Source organism: Nelumbo nucifera, chromosome 2 (assembly GCF_055504915.1).
Source record: "Nelumbo nucifera cultivar China Antique chromosome 2, China Antique-T2T, whole genome shotgun sequence".
In the NCBI taxonomy this organism is placed as follows: Eukaryota; Viridiplantae; Streptophyta; class Magnoliopsida; order Proteales; family Nelumbonaceae; genus Nelumbo; species Nelumbo nucifera.
This window is the reverse complement of record NC_142650.1, coordinates 44,654,386-44,676,972: the sequence shown is the minus strand read 5'-3', so window position 1 is coordinate 44,676,972 and position 22,587 is coordinate 44,654,386. Positions and strand designations below refer to the sequence as shown.

General features: G+C 36.7%; 1 protein-coding gene across 18 annotated transcripts; it reads left to right on the top strand.

The window, feature by feature from the left end:
* Positions 1-270: 270 nt before the first annotated feature.
* Positions 271-22,527, top strand: LOC104602652 (uncharacterized). 18 transcript variants are annotated; one of them, XM_088899367.1, is made up of 11 exons: positions 474-728; positions 2,762-4,519; positions 12,006-12,111; positions 12,343-14,003; positions 15,611-15,804; positions 19,611-19,773; positions 20,049-20,819; positions 20,897-21,309; positions 21,719-21,817; positions 21,933-22,073; positions 22,190-22,527. In XM_088899367.1, the coding sequence occupies exons 6-11, from the start codon at positions 19,677-19,679 to the stop codon at positions 22,337-22,339; spliced, it is 1,671 nt and encodes a 556-aa protein (XP_088755493.1). In that variant the 5' UTR covers positions 474-728; positions 2,762-4,519; positions 12,006-12,111; positions 12,343-14,003; positions 15,611-15,804; positions 19,611-19,676; the 3' UTR covers positions 22,340-22,527. The 18 variants fall into 18 exon arrangements, with proteins under 18 accessions (XP_010264728.1, XP_088755493.1, XP_088755494.1 ...); XM_088899368.1 differs by having other exon boundaries at positions 2,735-4,519; XM_088899361.1 differs by having other exon boundaries at positions 474-4,519.
* Positions 22,528-22,587: the final 60 nt, after the last annotated feature.

Here is a 22,587-nt window from a genome sequence, read left to right as displayed (position 1 = left end):
AGACGACTATAACCTTGTCAGGTTTCAACCACCTGTTCTTTTTGTGTGGTCGAATAAATGTCTTGTGTTGTGGTCGGCGGATCCGGATTCGTTGGGTTCGGGCTAACCTGGTCAGATTGGTTGAGTACATTTTTAATCCGGTACAAGTGCGAGGAATGAGTTGAGTGGTGTACAATTTCTTTTGCATGGATAGTTGAAGGGTGTACGATGCGCCTTTAACTTGTATCTCCAAGCATTTATCTCTCTTCTTTCCCCACACGTCTTCAGCTTTTCCAATACAAGCAAAGGTCAAAAGGGATTATGGTGGGCCTGGGGCTGGTGGGCTGACCTCCCAGTTCGACACGAAATTATGTCTACACGTTCTGCATGCAATGAATTCCCATGTGTCATACGTGCCCATTTTTGGCGGGTAGGAGGGGAAGAGCACCGAACAGGAACCGTAGGCCTCACGACTATTTTATTAATATTTTTGTTGTTATAAATATAATACAAGCACTGGGTTTGTTTCTCCGTTTATTTATCGGTTTTCTGGTACGGTGGCGGGCGTCAAACCAATCTCTCCTCTTCTTCGGCGATCAACACGCCCACCGCTCCAATCCGCTTGAATTTCATTATCTTTCGAGACAGGAAAAAGGGAAAGCAAAATCCTTCTAGCGATCGCTCTCTTGATCGTCTTCGGCCGTCCGATTGATCTACTAGCCGGCGTTAACCTGCAACTAACGTTCAAGGTATGCATTTCCGGCGAAACTTTTGTCCTGTTGATGTTCATCGGGCGATGACCAATTATCCTTGAGATGGTTTAATGCTTTAAATGCTTTACTTGTATTAGATCGTTGAAGTTTATGTTTATGCTCTTGTCAAATTACCTTTCTGCGATTTTTTTTTTGTTATTTTCTAAAGATTATGTTTTTTTTTTTACCAATTGGCGCCCTTTCTTATGTCCGGTCGGTTTTATAAAGCAAGTATCTTGTATAGCCATGTAATTTGATTCTGGAAGTTATTTTCTCCTTCCGGCTTGGAGGACTTGATCCTTTTGATAGTTTAATTTTTTTGATGGGCATATCTTTTTGATAGATTAGTAGAGTGATTTTTAAAGGATCGGATTATAAGTTCTCAATTTTGTTATCTGGTGGGGATTTACCCATTGGTGGAGCCTCAAAACACACAAAGAAAAAGAAATCGGACGCTTGGCTGGTATTAGACTCGTTAATTTTGAGTTCACAGTGATCGTGTATATAATGCTTTAAAGGTTTTTTTTTTTTTCCTTCTGCTTCATGGGGCTACACAACGGGGGTAGGCCATCCCCCAACCCTGGTGGCAGTGGGATTTGAGCCCAGGTCTCTGCTATAATGAGTCAGAGATCCTACCAACTGAGCCACCATCAGGGAAAAGTTACTTCTTTATTTACGTTTTTTATTTCCATAGATGTGAACATTTAGATGTTTGTTATGCCTTTGGCAATCTAGGACCCAATTTTCTGTTTTGTCATCAATCATTTCTCCAGTGTAAGAAATCAAACTGAAAGAGTGGCATTCGGAATGAAAACTGAAGTCCCTCCCTTAAAAAAAAAAAGAAAAAAAAACAAAAGATGGATTATAAACCAACATATAAAGAAGAAGGATCTGATCCATCTTCTAGAGCACGAGATGGATGACACTTACTGATATGAGCTTGCAATCAGTGTCGAAACTAAAACAACTTACTGTATTTCTGTTCCAAATCATACTCTTAGAGTGCAGGATCTTGTCCTTATTCTACTTTTAGGTCCTGATTCATTTCTGAAAATAACTTGTAAACAGGTACTGAACATCATGACAAATATAATTTAGTGTAAATTGCAAGTACCCTATCTGTGGTGTCTGAAAATAACAGATACTTTCAACTTTTTGATATTAGAATTACTCTTAGTAAACTCATAAAGAGACAGACGATGGCATAAACTCTAAGACAGAGGATTCCTCAATGGTATTAACTCTAAGAGTTGCAGAAAAACCAACTTCATTCAAAATGTTATTCTTCGCCAACTCCAAAATGAAAGAAATATAACTCTCTAAAGTGAAACGAGAAATCCTAACCCCACTTGATAGTTATCCAATCAAATAAAATATAAAGAAGAGCACAAAATATCTTATAGGCTTCATAGTATTTCTCGTCTAGGCCCTTATTTGTGGGTGTTGATACCGGGCCACAAGTAGTGAGCTACCGTTATGCAAGAAGAAAGAAAAGTTTCTAAATCCACTAGATTGTATTGATCCTTGGTGGGTGGCTCCAACAGATGTCAAAGAGTTGTTTAGTACAAATTGTATGAGATGCACCACAAGTCTATATGCATTCCATTGGTATCTTTTATGCAATATGATGGAAGGAGGGTATATATAAATGTCAGTTAACCTAAGTGTAGGATAATTTCAGAAACCTGCAGTGATTATTTGTTATTATTGGAGACCACAGGTAGAGTATCTGTACTGAGTAGATTTTAGGCTTCCTATAATTTAAGCGGGTTATATTTTTATATGCTCTCTTTTGCATTCTTTCATGTATTCTGTGTGTTTGTGGAATAAAGAATCTCACTATGAGTAGTTATCATTTTGTTAACTGGTATACGGGTTTGTGCTAGTGACGTGTTTTATGTCTACCAAGTTAATTTTGTTGCATTTTGTATCAAGGCTTCCTCAAAGGACATTCCAGGGTTATCAAAAATATTATTCTCATTGTTTTCCTTATGTGTTATTAGGAATAGTTGCTTTCAATGAATTTGCAGGTTCATGGGGAAAATGGTTATCCTGCTTAGTCATATGCAGCCTCCTTTTAGCTCCATTGTTCTGCAGATGTATACGAACAATGATGACTATGATGATTTGGAGATGTCTAGTTTTAGACTGGGATAATACCTTTTTTTTACCAGGTAAAAAAGGTTGGTACTCTATCTCGCCATCTTTGCTCCCTCCTCCACAAAGAAGGCATATTCCTCCCCATGGTTAGAATACACAATATTTTCATTATTTCAAATTATATTCTCATAGACTTTATTAGTAACATGATTGAAGATAGAGTTGTTTTATCAACTTGAGTTCTGTAGGCTGGTCTTTACTGTTTTTCCCATGCCTCAGATCCAATCTTTTCCAGTTACAATATAGCTTTACCTTCTGAAGCAATTTAAGGCGTGGTTCTACTACCATGCATTATTTTAAACTACAACAGGTTTTGCATCTTAAATAGGAGGTTCTTCACTTTAAGGCCTATCCATAGAACATTCTCATTTAAAGGATGGCTTGGTTGATGCCTTTCTTATTTGCAGTCTGCAGCTGAGTTTGTGGGTTTTATGCGCTGTGATGATGGTCTTCCCTGGGACAGTTAGAAAAGCATTTGGTTTTCTGAAATCCCTCTCACTATTTGAGAGAAGTCTCAAATCTCTATACACTTGGCTACACAAATATAATCAGTAGAGATAATTCAAGATTATCTTGACAGTTCATTGAATGATCTATTATTACCTTTCTCACATGGACTGTTGTTTCTGCTATGCAATACTGTTTGGTTGAGGTATTTTACTGAGTTGCAATCTTCTTATGACACTTGTAGGAACATCAATGTGAAGGGTATCATAGTAAGGAGCCTAGGCAACATTTTTAGGGATTTTTCACCTGACATCTAATGTGACAGTTGATTATGTTTCCTGCTTTGGTGCTTTTCTGTGGCCTTATCAAATTCCTCAAATGCTTGTTGTTTTATGTTCAAATCTAGGCATGAGAATTCTTCCTAGCTTTATCTAGTAAGTGGTATTTTGAGCTAGGATTAAGAGATACAGCATGAACAATCATCTGGTTTTCCTAAATTCATGTTATCGTAGAAGTGTCACAATAGCTGAAATGGTGTGGGATGATGAATTTGTGTTATTGAGCTCAGTTGCTTTATGCACTCTAAGCCTCTAACGATGCTAGAATTGCTAAGGATATGAATTTTATTTCCCCCAATAAAAAAAGAAAAGACAAAATAAGAAAAAAATCTTGAAACATCTTGTTGCCTTTCAGTTGGATTAAATGCTTGTGAATTGTCAGGTTCCAAAATAATCTTATCAAGGAAATGCATTGTAGAAAATTGTTCTGAGTTGGTACAGGTGGATACATAATCCGCTCCTTACATTGTGATTGTTCAACTCCACAGTGTGAACACATTGTAGCATTGTGGTGAGACCTTTGATGCATTAGTTAAAATGACCGTCACTGTGTGCATGGAATCACAATTACATTTTCTAAGCTCTATTATTTTTTCCTTGATTTTTAAGTTCTTATGGAAAATATTGGAAAAGTAGTATCTCCATTATGTGAATTTATCATCTGGAAGAAATGATAAGAATTGAATTAGTATGACCTTCTGGAAGTTTATCTTCTTGTAGCTAGGATTTCATATATGGTGCTGAAATATGATGATGCTGACAATCACAATAATTACTTTCATCCTGTATTGTTTACATGGGAAACAGGTTTTCCAGGAATCCACAAATAGAACTCATACCAAGGCAAGTAATTCTGTTAATGGTCAGAATATCCTTAGCAAAGTTATGTCAGCTTGCTGTTTAGTATTAGATCTTTGGAATAATTGATAAGATGTTAGTAATAAGTTTTGTTCATGTTATGACCTATGGTGTGTGTTTTTGCCTTAGTGAACTCATGCTGTGTAGTCTTCTTGAGTGCAAGGCTTTAAGGTTTTGGTTTAGATTTTACATTTCTATTGATGAAAAGGTGGTTGTCCTTCTAGAATCCTTCTTTTTTCCCTCAATATGTCAGAAATTTTTTAATGGCTTTTGAGTTTACAGTGATGAATGGTGGGAATCTGGATAAGAACTGATGGTTCCATTAGTAGTCTTTTATGGTTTCTAATCATTTATATAAGTAGACTGCAGGATTTGTTGATGTCTGACGTTGTCTGTGACAATAGAATACTTGTGGCTTCTTGCCTTGAGTATGAGGAGGAATTTTTGGTGAATAACTCTTGATTCCTTCGCTTGTAGCCATTACCTTGGTCTTTTGTAGGTTCTGATCTCAGTTGGCTTTTTGTCTTGATTGTCACTACTGATTTAAGGACTATCCCCTCTAGGATGCACAGGAAATCAAACTGAGATAACTAAAAATCCCAGTGCAACTGCACATGAGGTTGGAAGGAGATAAGTGAAGAGTCCAGTGCAGAGTAGAGCTTAATGATCGTCTCATGTTCAGGCTTGCTCATTCAATCTTGTTTTCCAAATACAAACATCATGTTGGGTATAATAGAAGTTGAAGAATTTGGACCCTTGGGAATGGGAGCATGTTTGATTGTTCCAGCATGATACCTTGGGTTCAAGTGAAGGTCATCTGCGGAGGGTCATGTTTTTCTGTGACCATTTATTAGTTTATAGGATTCTGTTGTTCTTTACCTACTTACCTTGAAATGCTAGCCGAGTTAGTGTATATAAATCTAAATATTTATTGGGGATTTCTTCCCTAATCATTTTGTACATTTTTATTTGTTAAGAACTTCTCATAATTTATTACAAAGATGAAAAAGAAAATAAGTATGCACATGCTTGCATATATTTTATTTACTTTCAGTAATATTTTTAATTGATGTTTGTTTTCTGTAACATTTACAACTTTTGCATGGAAACTTTACTATCAAAATCTTCTTTTTTTTTCCTCCTTTTTCTTAGAGAAACCTTTTGGCTCATTTCTCCCCCTGTTCCCCAATCATATCTGCAATCAGCAAACGATCTCAAAAGCAGCTGAAGAGAGACAAGGCTTTCAGACAGATATTTTCTTCAGTTATGCAAATATGAATAAATAACCAGTCAAGAATGCTAAGATAACATTAATTGGTATCTTCATTTTAAGCTGACCAATATCAATTCAAAGTTCATATATGCAGTACCATCTTGTTTTCTACATGAATAACACTATTTCTGTTGTCTTTGAAGTGATTGCTTATGTTATTCGACTTCAGGATTTATATATGAACATTGGGTTAGATAAATAAGGGATGGAAACAAATGACCATCTTTATTAGATGTAAGATTGCCAATTTGCCATGTTATACAAGAATGATCATCAGTGTAGGTATCATTTTTTTTTGAGCAGAAATAAAATATCTTCCCATGGAAGATTTCCTTTGTAATCTTTATTTCTTTTCTATGTCTAGAATCCCACTTCATCTTAATGGACTTATAGATAGTACTTAACCAAAATAACAGAGATGTAGAACTAAATGATAGAGTCCTGTAGAGCAAAATATAAAAAGCAAATGCTTGCTTTATGGCCATATATGATATACGTATACACAAATGATTATATGCCAAACTGGATTTATTAGGAAAAAACCAAGGGTACATTATCCAGAATGAAAGAAAAAGATCAAGTTACAAGCACATGATCTTACACTATGCAAAGCCATCCTATGAACCCTGTTGTTGCTATAGAGCCACCTTAACCTTTTATTTTGGCATGCAAGGAAAAATGATTTTGAAGAGGAAGCCAAGTATGGAATATGGATACCTTAAATGACATGGAAAACTGTGAAACGAATCCATTGCTATGTTGCCTTGAACTACAATGTTGAATAAATTCCAATTTCCGACTCTATTACGAAATTAAGCCCTGTGAAAGTGCTTATGCTTCAAGCCTTCAACCTATTGGAACCACAAATTCCAGTCGATGGATTCTATTTTCGCTTAAGAGGGTTGTATTCTACCTGGCAGTTATAGGAAAATAGGACTATACTGCCATTCTCTACTATATCAATATATTATCATTACCTGCATTTTTAATATCCTTTTGTCCCAAGTTTCTTGGAAGATTGTTGGTAAAGCAAGCCATAAAACTCAGTCATGTCCTCAAACCAATATCCTGTTAGAACATGAAGCCTAAAGTATTTGAAGAGAAAGCTAAAAAAAGTTGAGCAAGCTTGAAAAAGCTATTCTTATCACAGACCATGAGGATGTATTTTTGTAAGGGCTGCTGTCTATGTGAATATCTTATCTTAGGAGTAGTGCTCGATTCTATATTTTCTTTCATGGATTTAGGACTCATTGTATTTAAAAGAAGATTTAAAATAGGATATCATTAAGCTTTTCTCTACTCTAATCCTGCCATAGAGGATGTAGACATCTTTCAGTTTTCTCTGAGGGAGATATTATTTCAATTTCCATTCTCTACTTCATTCAAATCTTTTGGTTTCTTTCTTTCTTTTCCTTTAAGTGGGTAAACCTGGGTTTCTCCCAACTAAGTCATTTACTTTTTTTTTCTATTTTTCTCAATTCATATTCCACCCTTTTTTTGAATTTTCTGCAAATTGGTTTCCAAGTCAAGGTCTTCAGTCTTAAAATAATTTTATCACTTGTTCATTTTGAAATAAAAAAGATAGGGTTTTTCTTCGTAGAAAATGTACAAAAGAAAGGAGGGGTTTTTGCTTCAAAGACAAGAAGGAAGACAGAATCTTGAAGACATGCACGGATACATATAGTGCCAGGGTAATCTTCTCAATCACCTCGGCAGTTGAACTGAAAAACAAGGTATCTGTTCTGCTTAAATCATGCAGGCATGCTTCCTATCTCTTCATAGAGTGTTTAGTTGCCTACTAGACAACAGGCTTGATTGGTCTGGACACTTATTTTCCTATTCCTTATTGATTTCATATTTCTTCATTATAAGCTCAAAGGTGCTGACAGTCCCTGTCCCAGTGTACTTTACTGAAGAATCCAACTCTTATTAGCATTTTTGTAGAAGGCCCTTCAATTTCAACTTGCTGAAAGTCTCATGGGTTCTTAAACTTTCCATTGAAAGTATGACTCTGTTGGATGCAGGTGGTGACCTCTGCGTAGACTTGAGTAACTTGTTCCTTACCTCTGTCTCCTCCCCATCTAAGAAAGAGGTAAGATTCTTTGGAGATGTACGAAAGCTGCTGTTCTTTGGTGTGTGTGGGAGGTGAGAAATGTGAGATTGTTCATTGTTCAATGATAGGGAAAGGATGGTTGAGGCAACTATTGAAAATATATGAATCAAGGTAGCCCATTGTATGAAGACTATGGAGATTTTTTCACCTTACACTATGGATGACATCTTGAGAAATTGGAGACAGGTGGCCGGCTCTTCTTCTGGAGCTTTATTAGCATTACTCAATGGATTGCTCCCTCACCATGTCATAAAATTAAATTATGATGACTGCAGTTTGGGAACCCGGGTTTTGTGGATGTGGGGGAATATTCAGAAATGAAGGTCACAACATTGCAATCTTTTCTGGGCTGATAGGAATGGGTGATTCAACCAAAGCAGAATTTATGGGCAACCTTGCAAGGACTAAGCAGCCAGCCAAGATTGCTGAATCTGATAAATCATATTGCTGAATGTTCTAACCAGGAATTAAGAGGAAGCTGGGAACAATTATGAAGTGGATATTTTGGTCTGCAAAAGGTTTTAGCAGATGGCCTCGCAAAGGGGCCATGAGAGATCATATGTACAGGGGCATTACAGCATAATGGGATGATATAAATGTAATAATAGGGGTTAGTTGAGGCTAACCACCTTTGTAACTTTGTAATCTGCTCTTTTCTATAATAATAACATTTTTGAACAGTTATCCATAAAAAGAAGTATCACTGTTGGTTTTGCTTTTTGAGTGGAAGTTCCTCTCTAGTCACCTTTTATTGAATGGTGTGTCAATCCATCCACTACGATTCTTTCCTTCATGTATTGCAACAGTGCAGCATTCTGGCATCCTGACTATGCTAAAGGTTATCATTGGCTTGTCCAAGTCGAAGTCCATAATACCCAATTCTTGTACTGGTGTTTTTAGCATGGAGTGTCTGCTCTCTAACTTGGACCTGTATTTTCACTCTTTATCATCCCAAGATTTGACCATCAAACAATGACCTCAACCAAATTGAAACCTGTCTCCTGCATGAGAAACTCTTATACTTTAACAACTTATGGTATATAGCAAATGTTATTTCTTGGGGATGCTTTCCTATATTACTGAACGTCCAGAATCATGTGCACTTAACTGCTAATGAACCATCTATCTTGTGGAGATTCATCTCAATTAGCATTCAGATGGCTTTTAATACCATAGTCAACCCAAACACCTGGAACCTACTAGAGGCATCTAGGGATTTATGCCATAACATTTTAATGCAAAATTTTAGAGGGAATAAATTAATTGGATTACCAAACCAATTGCTAATTTAATATCTAATCCTGTAAGGGAAAACAGATGACTTCACTGGGAGTTCTTACCTGTCTGCACTAATCTTAATGTAGCTTTTTTGTAATCAGCCACTAATTTACTTCTTTATGAACCTATTGGAGTTTCAATTACTAACCATCTTTTAATCTATCCACAGATTTATTAGATACTCCCTTCGGGATGGATTAATGCCATTTCTGATTTAGCAACTTTAATCAGAGAAATATGCCAAAGTATTAGATGCATTTCTTGGATCTGTAAAATCAGATAGTATTTGAATAGTTGGTTGGGTAGATCTGTAGATGGTTTTTGCTTTTCTTATTGTGTGCACTCTGAAGGATGCTCTTGTGCATATCAGCTCACTAGAAGAGAGAATGGAACTTGAACATGCACAAATTTTCATCAGATGATATATTGTCTATTGGAATAGAAGTTGGAAACTGGAAGCTGATGTGGCACAAGAATTTCATTAGGTTAAGTAGTTTATCTCAATGAGCTATTTTCATTAGAAAACTATATAGTATTAGCAGTACAAATCATTCCCTTGATACAGGATGATATCAATCTACCCTTTTTTTGATGAATATCAATCTACTCTTTTTTGAGTATTAAAATGATAAGATTCATAGTTGTTAGCTCGAGGATACAACTTGTCATTTCCAAGACCAGCAGCTGGGCGAAGCATTCACAACCAGATCTATGGAGGTGACATATAAGGGGCATTTTCTTGGTGTAATTGATCATTGGATGATCTAATTATGAGATAAATACTGTGGTCCTCCTAGTTAGCTTTGGGAATCTTAATGCTGTAGTTACTTCAGGAAGATGGCTGATTTTTGTTGAAAAACATTGATCGGACTACTGTGGAATTCCATTATTGGCTTAGATAGATTTGAATCAGGCAAGAAAGTTCATCTTTATTTCCGTGAAATTGATTTATTTCTTGATGGAAGATTTGAAGAGTTTATCAGACTTAAGATGCCGGTTATATTAACATAACCAAGTCATATGGTAATGGTCATCTAAAAATGTACTTGCCACTTAAAAAATTGGATGTCCAATGGATCTTAGATGTTTGAATACAACAAAAAAACTTAAAGGGAAATGGCTCTGATTTGCCTACATGTGACGATAATGGGACATATTTGCTTAATTAAGAAATTTCACAATCTTTTGAACAGCGGGAAGGAAGAGTTAATAACTAAAGTAACTACAAATGGATATTCCAAGTCAAGGTTCAAAATATCGATCGGGTCATATCGGCACTTCTTTTTTTTTTTACTTTTTTTAATTATTTTAAAACCGGTTCAGGGGGCCAGTTTAAGGCTCCACCCCCTGAACCAGTCAGAACCTATCAGGGAGCTCCCGAAATGATACGTATCAGCCGATACAGGCCGATGCGTGTCGATACTTTGAACCTTGGCCCAAGTGGCATTGCTATTAGACATGGAGAAGTTTATTTGGCATGGAACACCAGATGGTACGTAATTAGCTATGTAATGCATGACCATTTATCAGGTTTTGAAAGATTTAAAGGTGGATTATATGGTATTAAGTAATGAAGAGCTTTTGTCAGAGGTCTTGGAGAGCTTTAGAGGAATCTTGGTTTACAAGTGGCCAGTCAAATATTTAGTGCAGAGTTGGGAATTTATAATCTATTGCTCTTTTGGTTCTGATTATGGAAAAATATGAAGAGAGATTCCATCAATGTTACTAATGCAACAAGTTGATGACTAGTTGATACTTTGCTAACCCTGCTTGCCACATGAATGAGAGGAATAACACTATGAAAGAAGATTACACCAGTTGAGGTCACTCTAAATTCCAATTGATTATTCACTTTCCACTTTGTGGTTAAGATTAGAATTGCATCTAACTTCTACAAAACTTTCTTTTGTGAGGAGGCGGTGAAAGAAGAGCCCGTCAATTGGGTAGTTATGTACAAACTAAAGAAAGAGGTTTGTTTAAGCGTGGGCATTAGTCATTTGCTCTGAAATGGGATGAACAACAAAGGGGTTATCAATCTCATTTTGCACTAATTATGCTTTCTAGATATGGCCATTGGTCATTTGCTCTAGTATGGAATCAGCCCCAAAAGGAGCTAGCAATTTCAACTTCCATTAGTTATCTCTGAGTTGCTCCTAGAATGGTGTTATCAAAATCTACTCCATATCCTTTCATTATATACTATTTTGGGTAATAATCATCATATCGAAATTGACATTTTCTGGTGGGTTGATAATCCCTCATCAACTTCCATTGACTTTTTAGCTATTCCAATTTCAATCCAAATAGGTAAGTGGTGTTCGGCCATTCTATTTGCTAAGTTCTCTCTGGGAATATAAAATTTGAAGATCACTAGGAAAAGTAGAGATTGAGGGAGTTGCCTCCTTTTGCCATTTTAAAGATATTCATGTGTCCCCCCTCCTGAAAACCACATTTGGATTTTGTAGCCTTATCTTTTGGTTCCCTCGCTATTGAATCTTTGACTCCCTTAGCAAATAACTTTACTTCTTTTAAACTCCTAAAAAGGGCTATGGTACACCTTGGTCATGTTTCTTCTTCTCATGGGGCTACACAATGGAGGTAGCTCGGTCCTGAGAACAAAACCAATACTTACCCATCACCATGGTAGAAAGGTTAAATCAGAACTAAAGCATTTTAAGTGTTACAATGACATGATTTCTTGCTTGATTCATTCTTTCAACAAGCTTTATGAAGATTTATAGAAGCTAAGTTGTTTTGTCATGGGTTTCAACCTCCTGGGTTTAGGTGGTTTCAATTCAAATATGCAGGTTCAGGGATGATGATGGTAATATATTTATTTCTTCGTCTGTTTCCTCTGAGATTTATCACATCAATTCTTATGGGAGATTTTGATCAGGAATCTTTCCTTCTAAGGTAAGTAGGTTTTCTTTTGATTTTAGTTCTGGTCCTTTATTCCTCCAGAAGTTTTTCTTGAAAATTTGTGCATTGATATCGTCAGGTCTTTTGAGGGATTGTGTGATTCACTGAACTACCTATGCCACTTCCCACTAAGTTTTTATTTATACCTTTTGTAAGTCTTAGCTTAGCTGTTCAAATAGTCCAAATGTTTGGTTCATGGTATTCATTAATTTTAACTTCTAACAGGCACTTTCATTTTGTCTTCAAGTAGTTGCTTCCTGGCCATCTACAGAACAGTCAAATTTGGGTTGGTTGGTTAGTCTTTCTCATTTACAGCCTTCAACTAAGTTATGAATGGTGTTCCAGAAAGCTTGTCCTCAGTTTGGCAACAAAATAAAAGATCTCCATTCCTGAAAATCTTGTTTTCCCATCAAGATCAATTATTTATTACCAGCTGGAATTTAAGGCTCTTGTATTGGAGCACGGACTGTAGAGATTAAGTAGTACAGTTCTTGGTTTCCAGAATCATCTTTACCTCCTTGTTCTATGGAATGTATTATCACAAATTACAACACAGCCATGCTATTCCAACAAATGGAGGCTGTTATTTCATTTGTACCTCCATGGTACTTTCTGAGGATGGTAGGATCCTTAGGACTAGTTTTTTTATGGTAGAAACTCAGGATGTTTGGTATAGCTAAAGAGAATTGATGATATGAAAGATCCAGATATAATCCACAGTTTCTTGCTATTGGGGCTATGCTGACTTTGACATGATGGATCACCTTATTTGCCACAATTTTTCATTTGAAGGCCCTGATTTCAATGTAAGTGGGATGGGTTAACTATTACTTTGGATGAAAGTATTTATGCACTTCAGACGTTTGTGCCAATGCTTTTTTAATTGGCATTGGGAGTTACCTCAACTTTATCTGCAGTAAGTGGTAATTATGGAGGGCAGGATGGTAAATAAGTTCACTGTATGTATCCTCTTTGTCATGAGACTTGTGCAGACTATCTCCTGCTCCTTATTTCACATTGCATTTCAGGAAGCCCCTTCCTACTGAAAAATGAAATGGTGCTGTTTGGGGTTTACGGTTATGCATGATGCCTGTAGTTTATATTGCATTTTGGACAGAATGATGCTTGAAGGCATATTAAATTCTGCACTTTCATGTAGAGGTCATGGATTGCAAAAAACAGTTATTAGTTGGACTGTGCATCGAGGAACTAGCTACTAACGAGAGAAAAGAGTGATCATAACTGGCAAGATGGAGGAAACTTTTTTGTATGAGAAGGCTATTGGACACAATAGTATTTCATCAAGTGGAGAGAGGGGGGAAGATGGATATCATGCAGATGTTGTAACTAATTATCCACTTCATTTCTAGAATGACTGTTAATAATAAGATGGATGAGAGTTGTCTCTTTGGATAAAGATCCTGATCACTAATTGATATTAGAGTGGTTGATCATAATTTTGCTGAAATGGCTGCTTTAGGGCTAGCTTAAGTGCCCTAGTTTGGGATTTTGGATCAAAGTCCTTATTGCTGATTGATATTTCAATATAGATGATCCTAAACTTGTCTGCTGAAATGCATGCTTCACAAACTAGCGTAGCCTTAATTTGGGACTTGGATGTAGAAAAAATTTCCAGGAAGATGTGAATATATTCCTTATCTCTATTGGATACTTCCATGAATGCTCTTTTCCTTTGAAGCTTCAGTATGCTGCTCGGGGTTTTCATTATCTGCTCTTCTCTATGGTTTCAAGAATGTCCCTGGACATTTTTTTGCCATACTGTCAATATTGAACAAGTCAACAAAGCTTCTTTTGACGAGGAGGGAATCATCTTTTGATTGTTGGCCAAGAACACCCTCTTTTATTTACAAGAAAGAACTCAAATTGTAAGCATCTCTGTAATTATTGAAGGCAGCAACTCCAAGCATTGTATATGGTTCAGAGCTGTACAAATTTGGGCTCTGATTTTGACAGAGCTGTCAGAAAGTTTATCTTCTTAAGGAAACAAACCTGTCTCTAGATCTACATGTTTACCTATCAATGACACTCATAATTTGATCTTTTCATGGTACACGTGTACTTTGTGCATCCATAAATAAATATCATTCTGATTTTTTTCCTAAATGTAAAGTATAATTTCATTCATCCGAGAGAAAGCTGAAACATCATATAAACATCCATCTCCTCGTGTACCTGTCTTCTTTTTAATATAATCACTTAACTTTTTCTCAAAAAAAAAAAGTCTATCAATACTCCCTATATGGTGAGTGACTGTACAAAATACAATCCCCTTCCCTCCAAGCAAAAATTGGGTTAATTAAAAAGTGTCTTCCAAGAAAAATAATTCATATACTGCACATTTCACAATTCCTTCCCCACAGTTATCCAAGAATGAATCATTGCAGTTGTTCTAGTGATCTCATCAATTTGTCTTCAAATATTCCTCTGGCGTGCTCCTTCCACAGTCCAACATATGGCTGAAGTACAATCCTTCAAATTAATCTGCCCTTTCTGTTTAAGCTTTGAATGAATGTTTCACCCCTCGATGACCTCTTCTAGTGTTTTAAGAAAGCACCACTTTGCATTGAGTTTTTGCAGAAAAACTCTCCCATACCTTTACTCTGAAAGAGCAGTGGACTAGTAGGTGGTTCACTCTCCAGATCAGTTTGGAATTACACACAGTTGTATCATAGAAGGTCCATACTTTTCTTGACAGTTGGTTTCTTATTGGACATTTTCCTAAACACTGCAGACTACATCATAATGCAACCTTTGATGGACTTCATTTTTCTCGTAAGCTCTAGTTTCCCTGTGAGGGTCCTTATTGTAAAGGCTTTTGACTGGTCCTACCTCTACTCCCTAATGTGTTCATCCCAGAAACTGGCTGATGATCTTGTAGCTTCTGCAACAAGGCTGTAACCTCTTCTAGTTCCTCATCCCAAAAATTTCTTCTAAACCTTGGTTCTAGACCACTTTCCCTCCTACTATTTTGTATGGTTGTGCAACTGTAGCTTCCTTATCTTCAACAATCGAATATAGATCTGAATATAATTATTTTAGGAGCCTGTTATCACACCTGGTCTATTACCAGTCGCTTATTCTTGTTCCTTCCCCCATTCTGAGAGTAATCCTTTGATGAGGCAATTGTAGCTCCTCTCTATGCCCTTAAAAGGAGCATCCATTGGAGGTGGTTCCTCTCCCCCCAACCCAGGATCCTAGCCATGATTGCAACCCATACTGCAATGATCTGCTTCCATTAATGTCCTTGTCTGTTTGTTAAATCTCTAATAACACTTCCCAAGCATGACCATATTTGTGACTGCAATGATCTACCTCCCCATAGTTCCTTTTGCCTTTGGGTGTTATATATTATAAGTTATGGTTGCACTAAGTTGCCTAGTTTCCATTACAGTTGTGCCTTGTTGGGCCATATATCAGGTGTTAACAATGTGGTTTTCTTATCATTTTTGTGTTGTCCTAAATTGCTGCACAGCCTTGCAGAAATGTCAGAAAGCCACGGTGGATATTAGCTTTCCCTTTGGAGTACTTGAGCTTAATAACACATCCTTGCCTAAAGCCGCCAAGTTAGTCTGTTTATTTTTAATTGATGGCAACTACTGGGTTTAATTTTTAGCCCATGGATGATACTCTCCCTAGGGTTCGAATTTTCAGGCAAGAAATATTCAGGTATTTTTTTTATTAATGGTGTATCTTTAGCTGACGGGGCATGTCCTTCACAGCTGATGGCCCAGATTTTGTGAGATTTTATGTTCTCTTATTAGAGTTTGTTGGAAATCCAATATAAAATTGAAGTATCTCAACAAGACCTGTTATTAAGCTTGTTGGAATTAAGAATATAAATGGTCTGATTTTTTTATGAATGAAAAGGATGTTTTAGAATATATTCATATGGCTATTTCTATGGTACCAAAAAAGGTACAGTCCTAAATAATTTTAACCAATCAGAATCCCATTTGAATGGGAGTTAATACCAGTTGATTGACTGCAATTTGTTATGTACCATATCTCTTTTGGTACCATAGCAGGACTCATCTTGAAAAAAGAAATGATTGATGCAGATTTGCTAACCTCATTGTTATCTTCTCCAATTCACATTTTCAAGCTCACATAGCTTCTTGGAAGGAAAATTTTTAATTTATAGAAAGTTTTTTCATAATTATTGGGTTCGATATTCTTTTCAAAATTAGTTATAATTTTGATGGAAGATTTTTGGAAACTGCAAGTTAACATGTTCATTTTAGTTGTCCAATGTTGGAAATGCCAAATTAACATACTCTCTTATTTATTTTTTCTGCCACGAGGTTAAAAATGCATATAATTTTCCAAGTACGATATTATGCATCTACAACAGGGCTATAAGATGCAATGAAATAACCTAATGTACTAAAAAAGTTGGCATACAATTACTATTTACTTTACTGTTTTGGATGGGTATGCTAGTTTAAGAATGGCCTTCAATGAACCTAAGCTGAATTTCTAACCAACTTCATCATTCTTTCAAAAATTATTTTGTTCCTATAAGGAGGGCATGACCCAGATAACCCTAGTTCATAGGCCAAGATAGCTAGCCCTGCTTAAACCCTGCCTAAGCTTAGACCTGGATAGGCTCTGGTGAGGTTGGTTCGGCCCTGGTTTGCTGGTCAGGTTTGATTTTGTTCCTTTCGTATGAGCTTTTATATATAGTCCATTTTAGAAATAGAACAAAAGGAAAAAAAACATAAGTTTCAGACTTTTAGATGTCAATATATGAAACTTTACAAAAAAAAAAGGCATTCATATGCACAGCATAATGTATGTGTTGGGACTATGTAGTGTCAGTATGCTGGGCCCTACAACTTTTACAAATGTAAATGGGGTTCATATATCATAGAAGGTAAGCAGGCTTGAGCTACATGATGTCTCAGTCCAAGTCAAACCTGAGTTAGGGTCAAGTCTGTCTTTCCAGTCCCAGTCCAAGGTGCAGCCCTGTAGGGCCCACTGCTAAAACTAATGCTATCTAAGGTCCACTTCCATGACACAGAAAACAGGTATTCCGCTCCCCCCTAATAACATGTAAACCAGGAAGCTTCTTTTGGATATTTTCTCCTGATGTTAAATCATATTTTAGCAATGCTCCAGTTGGAATTTTTTAACATCTGGTGTCAAACTTTTTTCTCCAAGTCTCTTGTCTTTAGGCTGTTCAAATTTTTAACTGTTCATTTATTTATTTATTTTTCTGACTGACTGGCACACCTCTTTTAGAGAAACCAGGCAAATCCCAGGTGAAGACAAAGTATTTACTGGGATGCTATTGTCTTTCAATGCATGTACTTTTTGACTAATAATTAGAGGTGTGCCCCCTTTACAAAATGGGATGTGCCCAAATTGGTCTCCCTTTATTTGTTCTGAGTCTTTCTCAGTTTGGTGGTTCATTTTTTGTCTGTAGGCCATATTTGTGATTTTGATGTTTCATAGAACTCTGGGTCAGATTTCAATGACTAAAATTTTGTGGTTAGAAGTTCAATTTTATTTGGTGGTCATCCTTATCATGTTGGTAGAAGTGCAAATTTGCAAATCTATTTTCAGATTTGATTATGGGATTTTCTTTTGAATTTCATTGAAGTTTGAATTAGCGCTCATGTGCTTTTGAAACTCCAGTCTGCAAAAGGAATCGATATATCCTTTTAATTTGCCTGGTCAAAATAATTATTTGGATAGAATTTTACTTTACCAAATGACTATAATTGAACTATTCTCATTTTTTTTCTGCCTGTAAAAGGAGAAAAGGCCTTATTTTCGACAAAGCCAAATGCAGCCTTAGTCTACTTTTTTTTTGATAAGTAAAGAAGAAATTTTATTGAAGTATATCAAAAACAAGTGATACAATAAACTTCCCACATAGAGGCGTGAAGTGAAGCCTCAAAATCTCAAATTAAAGTTTAGCCCACGAAAGGTTATCCCTATGCATCCCTTGGCCCTTGCTTATCTAGACAGTCAGCTAGCCCATTTGCAGATCTCCTTTCCCATTGAATCCTCACTGTCCTGTTAGAAGTCAGCCATTTAAATCACTTCACCTCTTCCCTGTAAGTCTAAACAACAAATTCTGGAGACTTTAGCCAACTAATAACCAACTTGGAATCCCCCTCCATGAGTAATCTGTCAACGCTCATCTCCTTAGCCAATTATACCTTCTTCAAGACAGATTGACTCTCAACCTTGGTCTACTTTATCTACCTCTAACTAAAGCTTTTTTTTTGGAAATTTAGATAGCATTGCATATGTTTTTAAAAGGAGTTCAATTGTCAATTATAAATCCATTGTATACCTATCTTAATATTGCCTTATGTATTTATAATTCTTAAGAATTATATGATAATTTTAGAAAATATTCTTTTTTTTGTAAGTATCATCATGGGTCTACAATGTGGACCATGATTATAATTTTTATTAGTCAGTAAGTTCTATTCCTTGTGGATCCAGAGTATTGAGCTGTCTTGAAGTGTTTAATAGGGCTTTCATAATCCCTCTGAATCCCAAATATTTTGAGAGAAGGTAAAAGTATAATTTCATTTAAATAAACAATAAGCATGGACAACAAGCTGCAGTACACAGGGATTTTACAATAATTGCCCATACAATCCTATACCCCCACACCCTGCTTTACAAAAAGATTTTCATATGCAAAAGAGGAACTATAATCCTTAAATAACTTGTTCATAGCAAATCAATATTTTGTCAAGATTTTCTGAAACACTGTATCTACTGGGCTGCTTTTGTTTTTGAATATCCTTGCATTTCTCTCCTTCCATACACACCAGATAACTGTTGCAGGAGCAGTATTCCATGCCAACTTCTCCCTCTTGGTTAGGCCTTCCACTCTCCAACTTTATATAAATTAATTCTGAATTGCAGGTTTTCACCTCAAACAACTTCAATATCTTTGGCCATATTTAATAGGAGAATCTACAATGTAACATCAGATGGTTAACTGTTTTGATCTGCTCCTTACATAAAACACGGTGGACTCCAGATGAATTGCCCCTACTTAAAATTCTGTTCATGTAGGTAGTCCAAACAAAAAAAGGCTACCTTTAAAGGTCATCCCTAATATTACCTGTTACTTTCTACTTTCTGGAGCAAAAATCAATGCCTATCAGTTCATACCAATTGATACTTTTATTCCTTGATAGATATAGATCTCTCTTGTGGGGGAGAAAGGATCTTATTTTTATCAGTCAGCATTATGAACCTTCTTGTTGGGATCAAGCAATAATTCTTTTGATGGCTAAGATTAGTTGTCCAATTAATGAATGAATAATTACTCCTTGCTTTTCTCATTGTGCCATATAACTTTCAACAGAGCTAATAATATTTATGTCGTTAATGCAATGAGATGTTTGGTATCATTGGTGAATGCTTCTTGTATATGCAATCTAGCATGTTCTGTATGATTTCACTTTAAATTTCTTTGAATTATTTTCTCTTCTGTGCAGGTTGTGTTTTCTTTAGCTTCTTTCACTTCAGGACCTAGCCATCTTGAACTTTGAGGTGACGTTGCTATGGGGCATAGACACATCTTTGGCACATCACAAACTTTTGAGATGAACCATGATAATCAGAGTCACATACACGTTGAGCAGCCTTATATCCACCTTGGTATCACAGCCTTAGATCCCTTTTTTATGTGCATTCCTTCAATTATCTAATGCTGATCTAGGAAGGTTAGATCCATGGAAACCATATTAAGATAGTAATTACATTTGTGATAGGAATTTTCAGGATTATATGGTAACCATGTCTAATGCTTAGAACCTACCTTTGATGGGTTCACCTAGGAGGTTTAAACCTACATATGCATTGGATCTGGTTGCCATCTATTAAAATAGGCCTGTGGGTGAGCACTGTCATAATTATAATAACTTATTTTCAAGTCTGTATTGCAGGCAGGGTCAGTGCTTCAGAAAACAGTTCTTACGCTTTTCCCGTGGGGAACATGTCAATGGGTGGAGTAAATGTTGCATCTCATTGGAATTCAGCACTGAGGTCAAATGAGTATTCTCCCTTGAGTCTGAGCATGGAGCCACTTCACCGGCAAGCTGCTTCAGGCTCCTCTTATGATCCCTTCATGAATCCATCAGCTTCTGGAAGCATCTGCCCAATCCCGCAGGGTTATGTTAACCATGCGTCTTCTTCTAGCTATTACAGAAATGCAACTCTTGGAATTGAGGCCAATATTCTTGGTCCTAATATGGGCAATGGAAGGGGGCCATGCAAAAGAAAAAGTCCAGCAATTTCTGTCACCTGTGAGAGGGGTAGTAGCAGCAGACAGTGTAGTTCTGTAAATTCATCTGATCACTCTACTTCGTCTGGCCAACAGCAGGAGAAACCACATTTACTTTCAGAACATTTACCTTGGGATTCTATTGGCATAACCCCTACCTATAGAAGCAGCAGTCTTTCGATTGCAAGTGAAGGTTCTCAAAGGAATGTGAGAAGTCGATCTACACTTGACTTGGAAGCCAACCTAGCCAGGACTCATTTATCAAGTAACCCTTCTCACTATCCTCATTCCACAGCTCATCTACTAGATCATTCTGGGACAGTGGACCTCACTGGTTTGAGTGCTAGTGCTGGTTCAACCAGTCGAGAATGGAACCACATTCCTGTCTCTCCTGCTTCTCGTGGAAGGATAGTGCCTTCAGGTTAGTTAGAGATATATTTCCTTGTTGTATCCGTTTTGGATTTTTTTTTCTGAGATTTTCCTAATGAAAATTTGCAGATACGACTGGTTTGGGGTATGATGTAAACCAATTTCTTGGTGGTCGTACTACTAATGGTTCTGTAGAGGCTGGCAGGTATAGCCAAGATTTGTTTTCCATCCGAACTCCTGTTGTTCCTCAAGGTCTTCATGGTTTCCCAACTCAAGCTGTGAGAGGAGGTCGCAGTGGCTTATCTCAAGGGACCATGCCTGCTTACAGGGCTGCGTCAAGCTACCCACGCATGGGATATGGCACCACTACTTCAGATGATAGTCCACTGCTGTCTTCAGAAACATACAGTGCTAGACATTCAAGGCCACTGTCTAATATAGGTCGCCGTAATGGTGATAGGAATGGACGGTCAAGGATATCTTCTGAGAGGTTACGGCTGCTTTCCAATGATGGTGATGCCCATGATAGAGTGGTGTCTGAGGTGTGAGAAATTTCTTTTTGAAACCTAGCATAGACGTTGTACTCTCTAGTATAGTCCCACTGAAGAATTCTGAGCCCTAAGGTGGATTTTGGTAGGAAGAGCTATCAACTAATTATCTTGATGCTTCCACTGTTACAAACACCTATTGAATTCCTTTTTCCTTGTATTTTCTCCATGACAAAATGTGACTTGTATGTGCCAAAATACCCATCTATCTCATTAGTCCAGAACTTAGTTGTTAGATGAATATGGCTAATGACCAAAGCTCTGCTGCTTCAACTTGTTGCATGATTTCTATCCACCATGGCTGAGGCAGCAAATTGTAGTCTTTGGTGCCAATCAGGAAATTATGAATTTTTATTCCTTTCAATTAACCAATTGATCGCAAGTATTTGTTATTTCATGGTAGGGTCTTATGATGGTGGATCGGTCAGCCTTATATGGTTCCAGAAATTTGTTTGATCAGCATAGGGAGATGAGGCTAGATATAGACAATATGAGTTATGAGGTGATAATATTTTTCTCCATCTCAATTATCAAATTTTTTTTCTCCATTTCATGTTCCTTTTTATATTCATAATTGCTATTTTTTTAGTCAGTTCTAAAATTTTGGCATGGAACAGGAACTACTTGCTTTAGGGGAAAGGATTGGGATGGTGAGCACAGGTTTATCTGAAGACATGATTTCAAAGTGTTTGACAGAGATGATTTATTGTTCTGCAGCAGATGAGATGCAGGATGAAGGAACTTGTGTAATATGCCTGGTAAGCAAGATTTACATTCCAATCAGAATCTTTCATCCAATTCCAAGCAGAAATCAATTTGAGTTGTTGATGAGATTTTAAACTGTGTTATTATTTGCGGATCCCGCATTTGGCAGGAAGAGTATAAGAACGAGGATGAGATTGGGACACTGAAGAACTGCAACCATGATTACCATGTGGAGTGCATCAAGAAATGGTTGTCGATGAAGAATGTCTGCCCCATCTGCAAGGCAGCTGCCCTACCAGATAACTTGAGGGAGAAATAACTCATCTACATGCATATGTTTTTTTTTTTTTTTGTTCATTTGTAAATATCTTTTAGGCAGGAAACAGTTCTCAAGGCAAAACGATTTTTATTCTCTCTTTCTTTTGGGCAAAATTTGTATAGGGAGACGAGATGTTAAAAGTCTCAATCTCAATTATTTAGTGCTAAATCACGCTAGCCATTTAAATAGTCGTTGTGTCGTGTTATCTCAGGTTAGGAGCTAAATCTTAGATATTGTCTTTATAATAT

What these genes read in the sequence shown, in the direction of transcription:
- LOC104602652 (XM_088899370.1), top strand. Translation starts at nt 19,677, where the DNA reads ATGGGGCATAGACACATCTTTGGCACATCACAAACTTTTGAGATGAAC. An exon ending in GCAGCCTTATATCCACCTTG is followed by an intron (nt 19,774 to 20,048) that starts GTATCACAGCCT and finishes CTTATTTTCAAG; the next exon opens with TCTGTATTGCAGGCAGGGTC. An exon ending in TAGACAATATGAGTTATGAG is followed by an intron (nt 21,818 to 21,932) that starts GTGATAATATTT and finishes GGCATGGAACAG; the next exon opens with GAACTACTTGCTTTAGGGGA.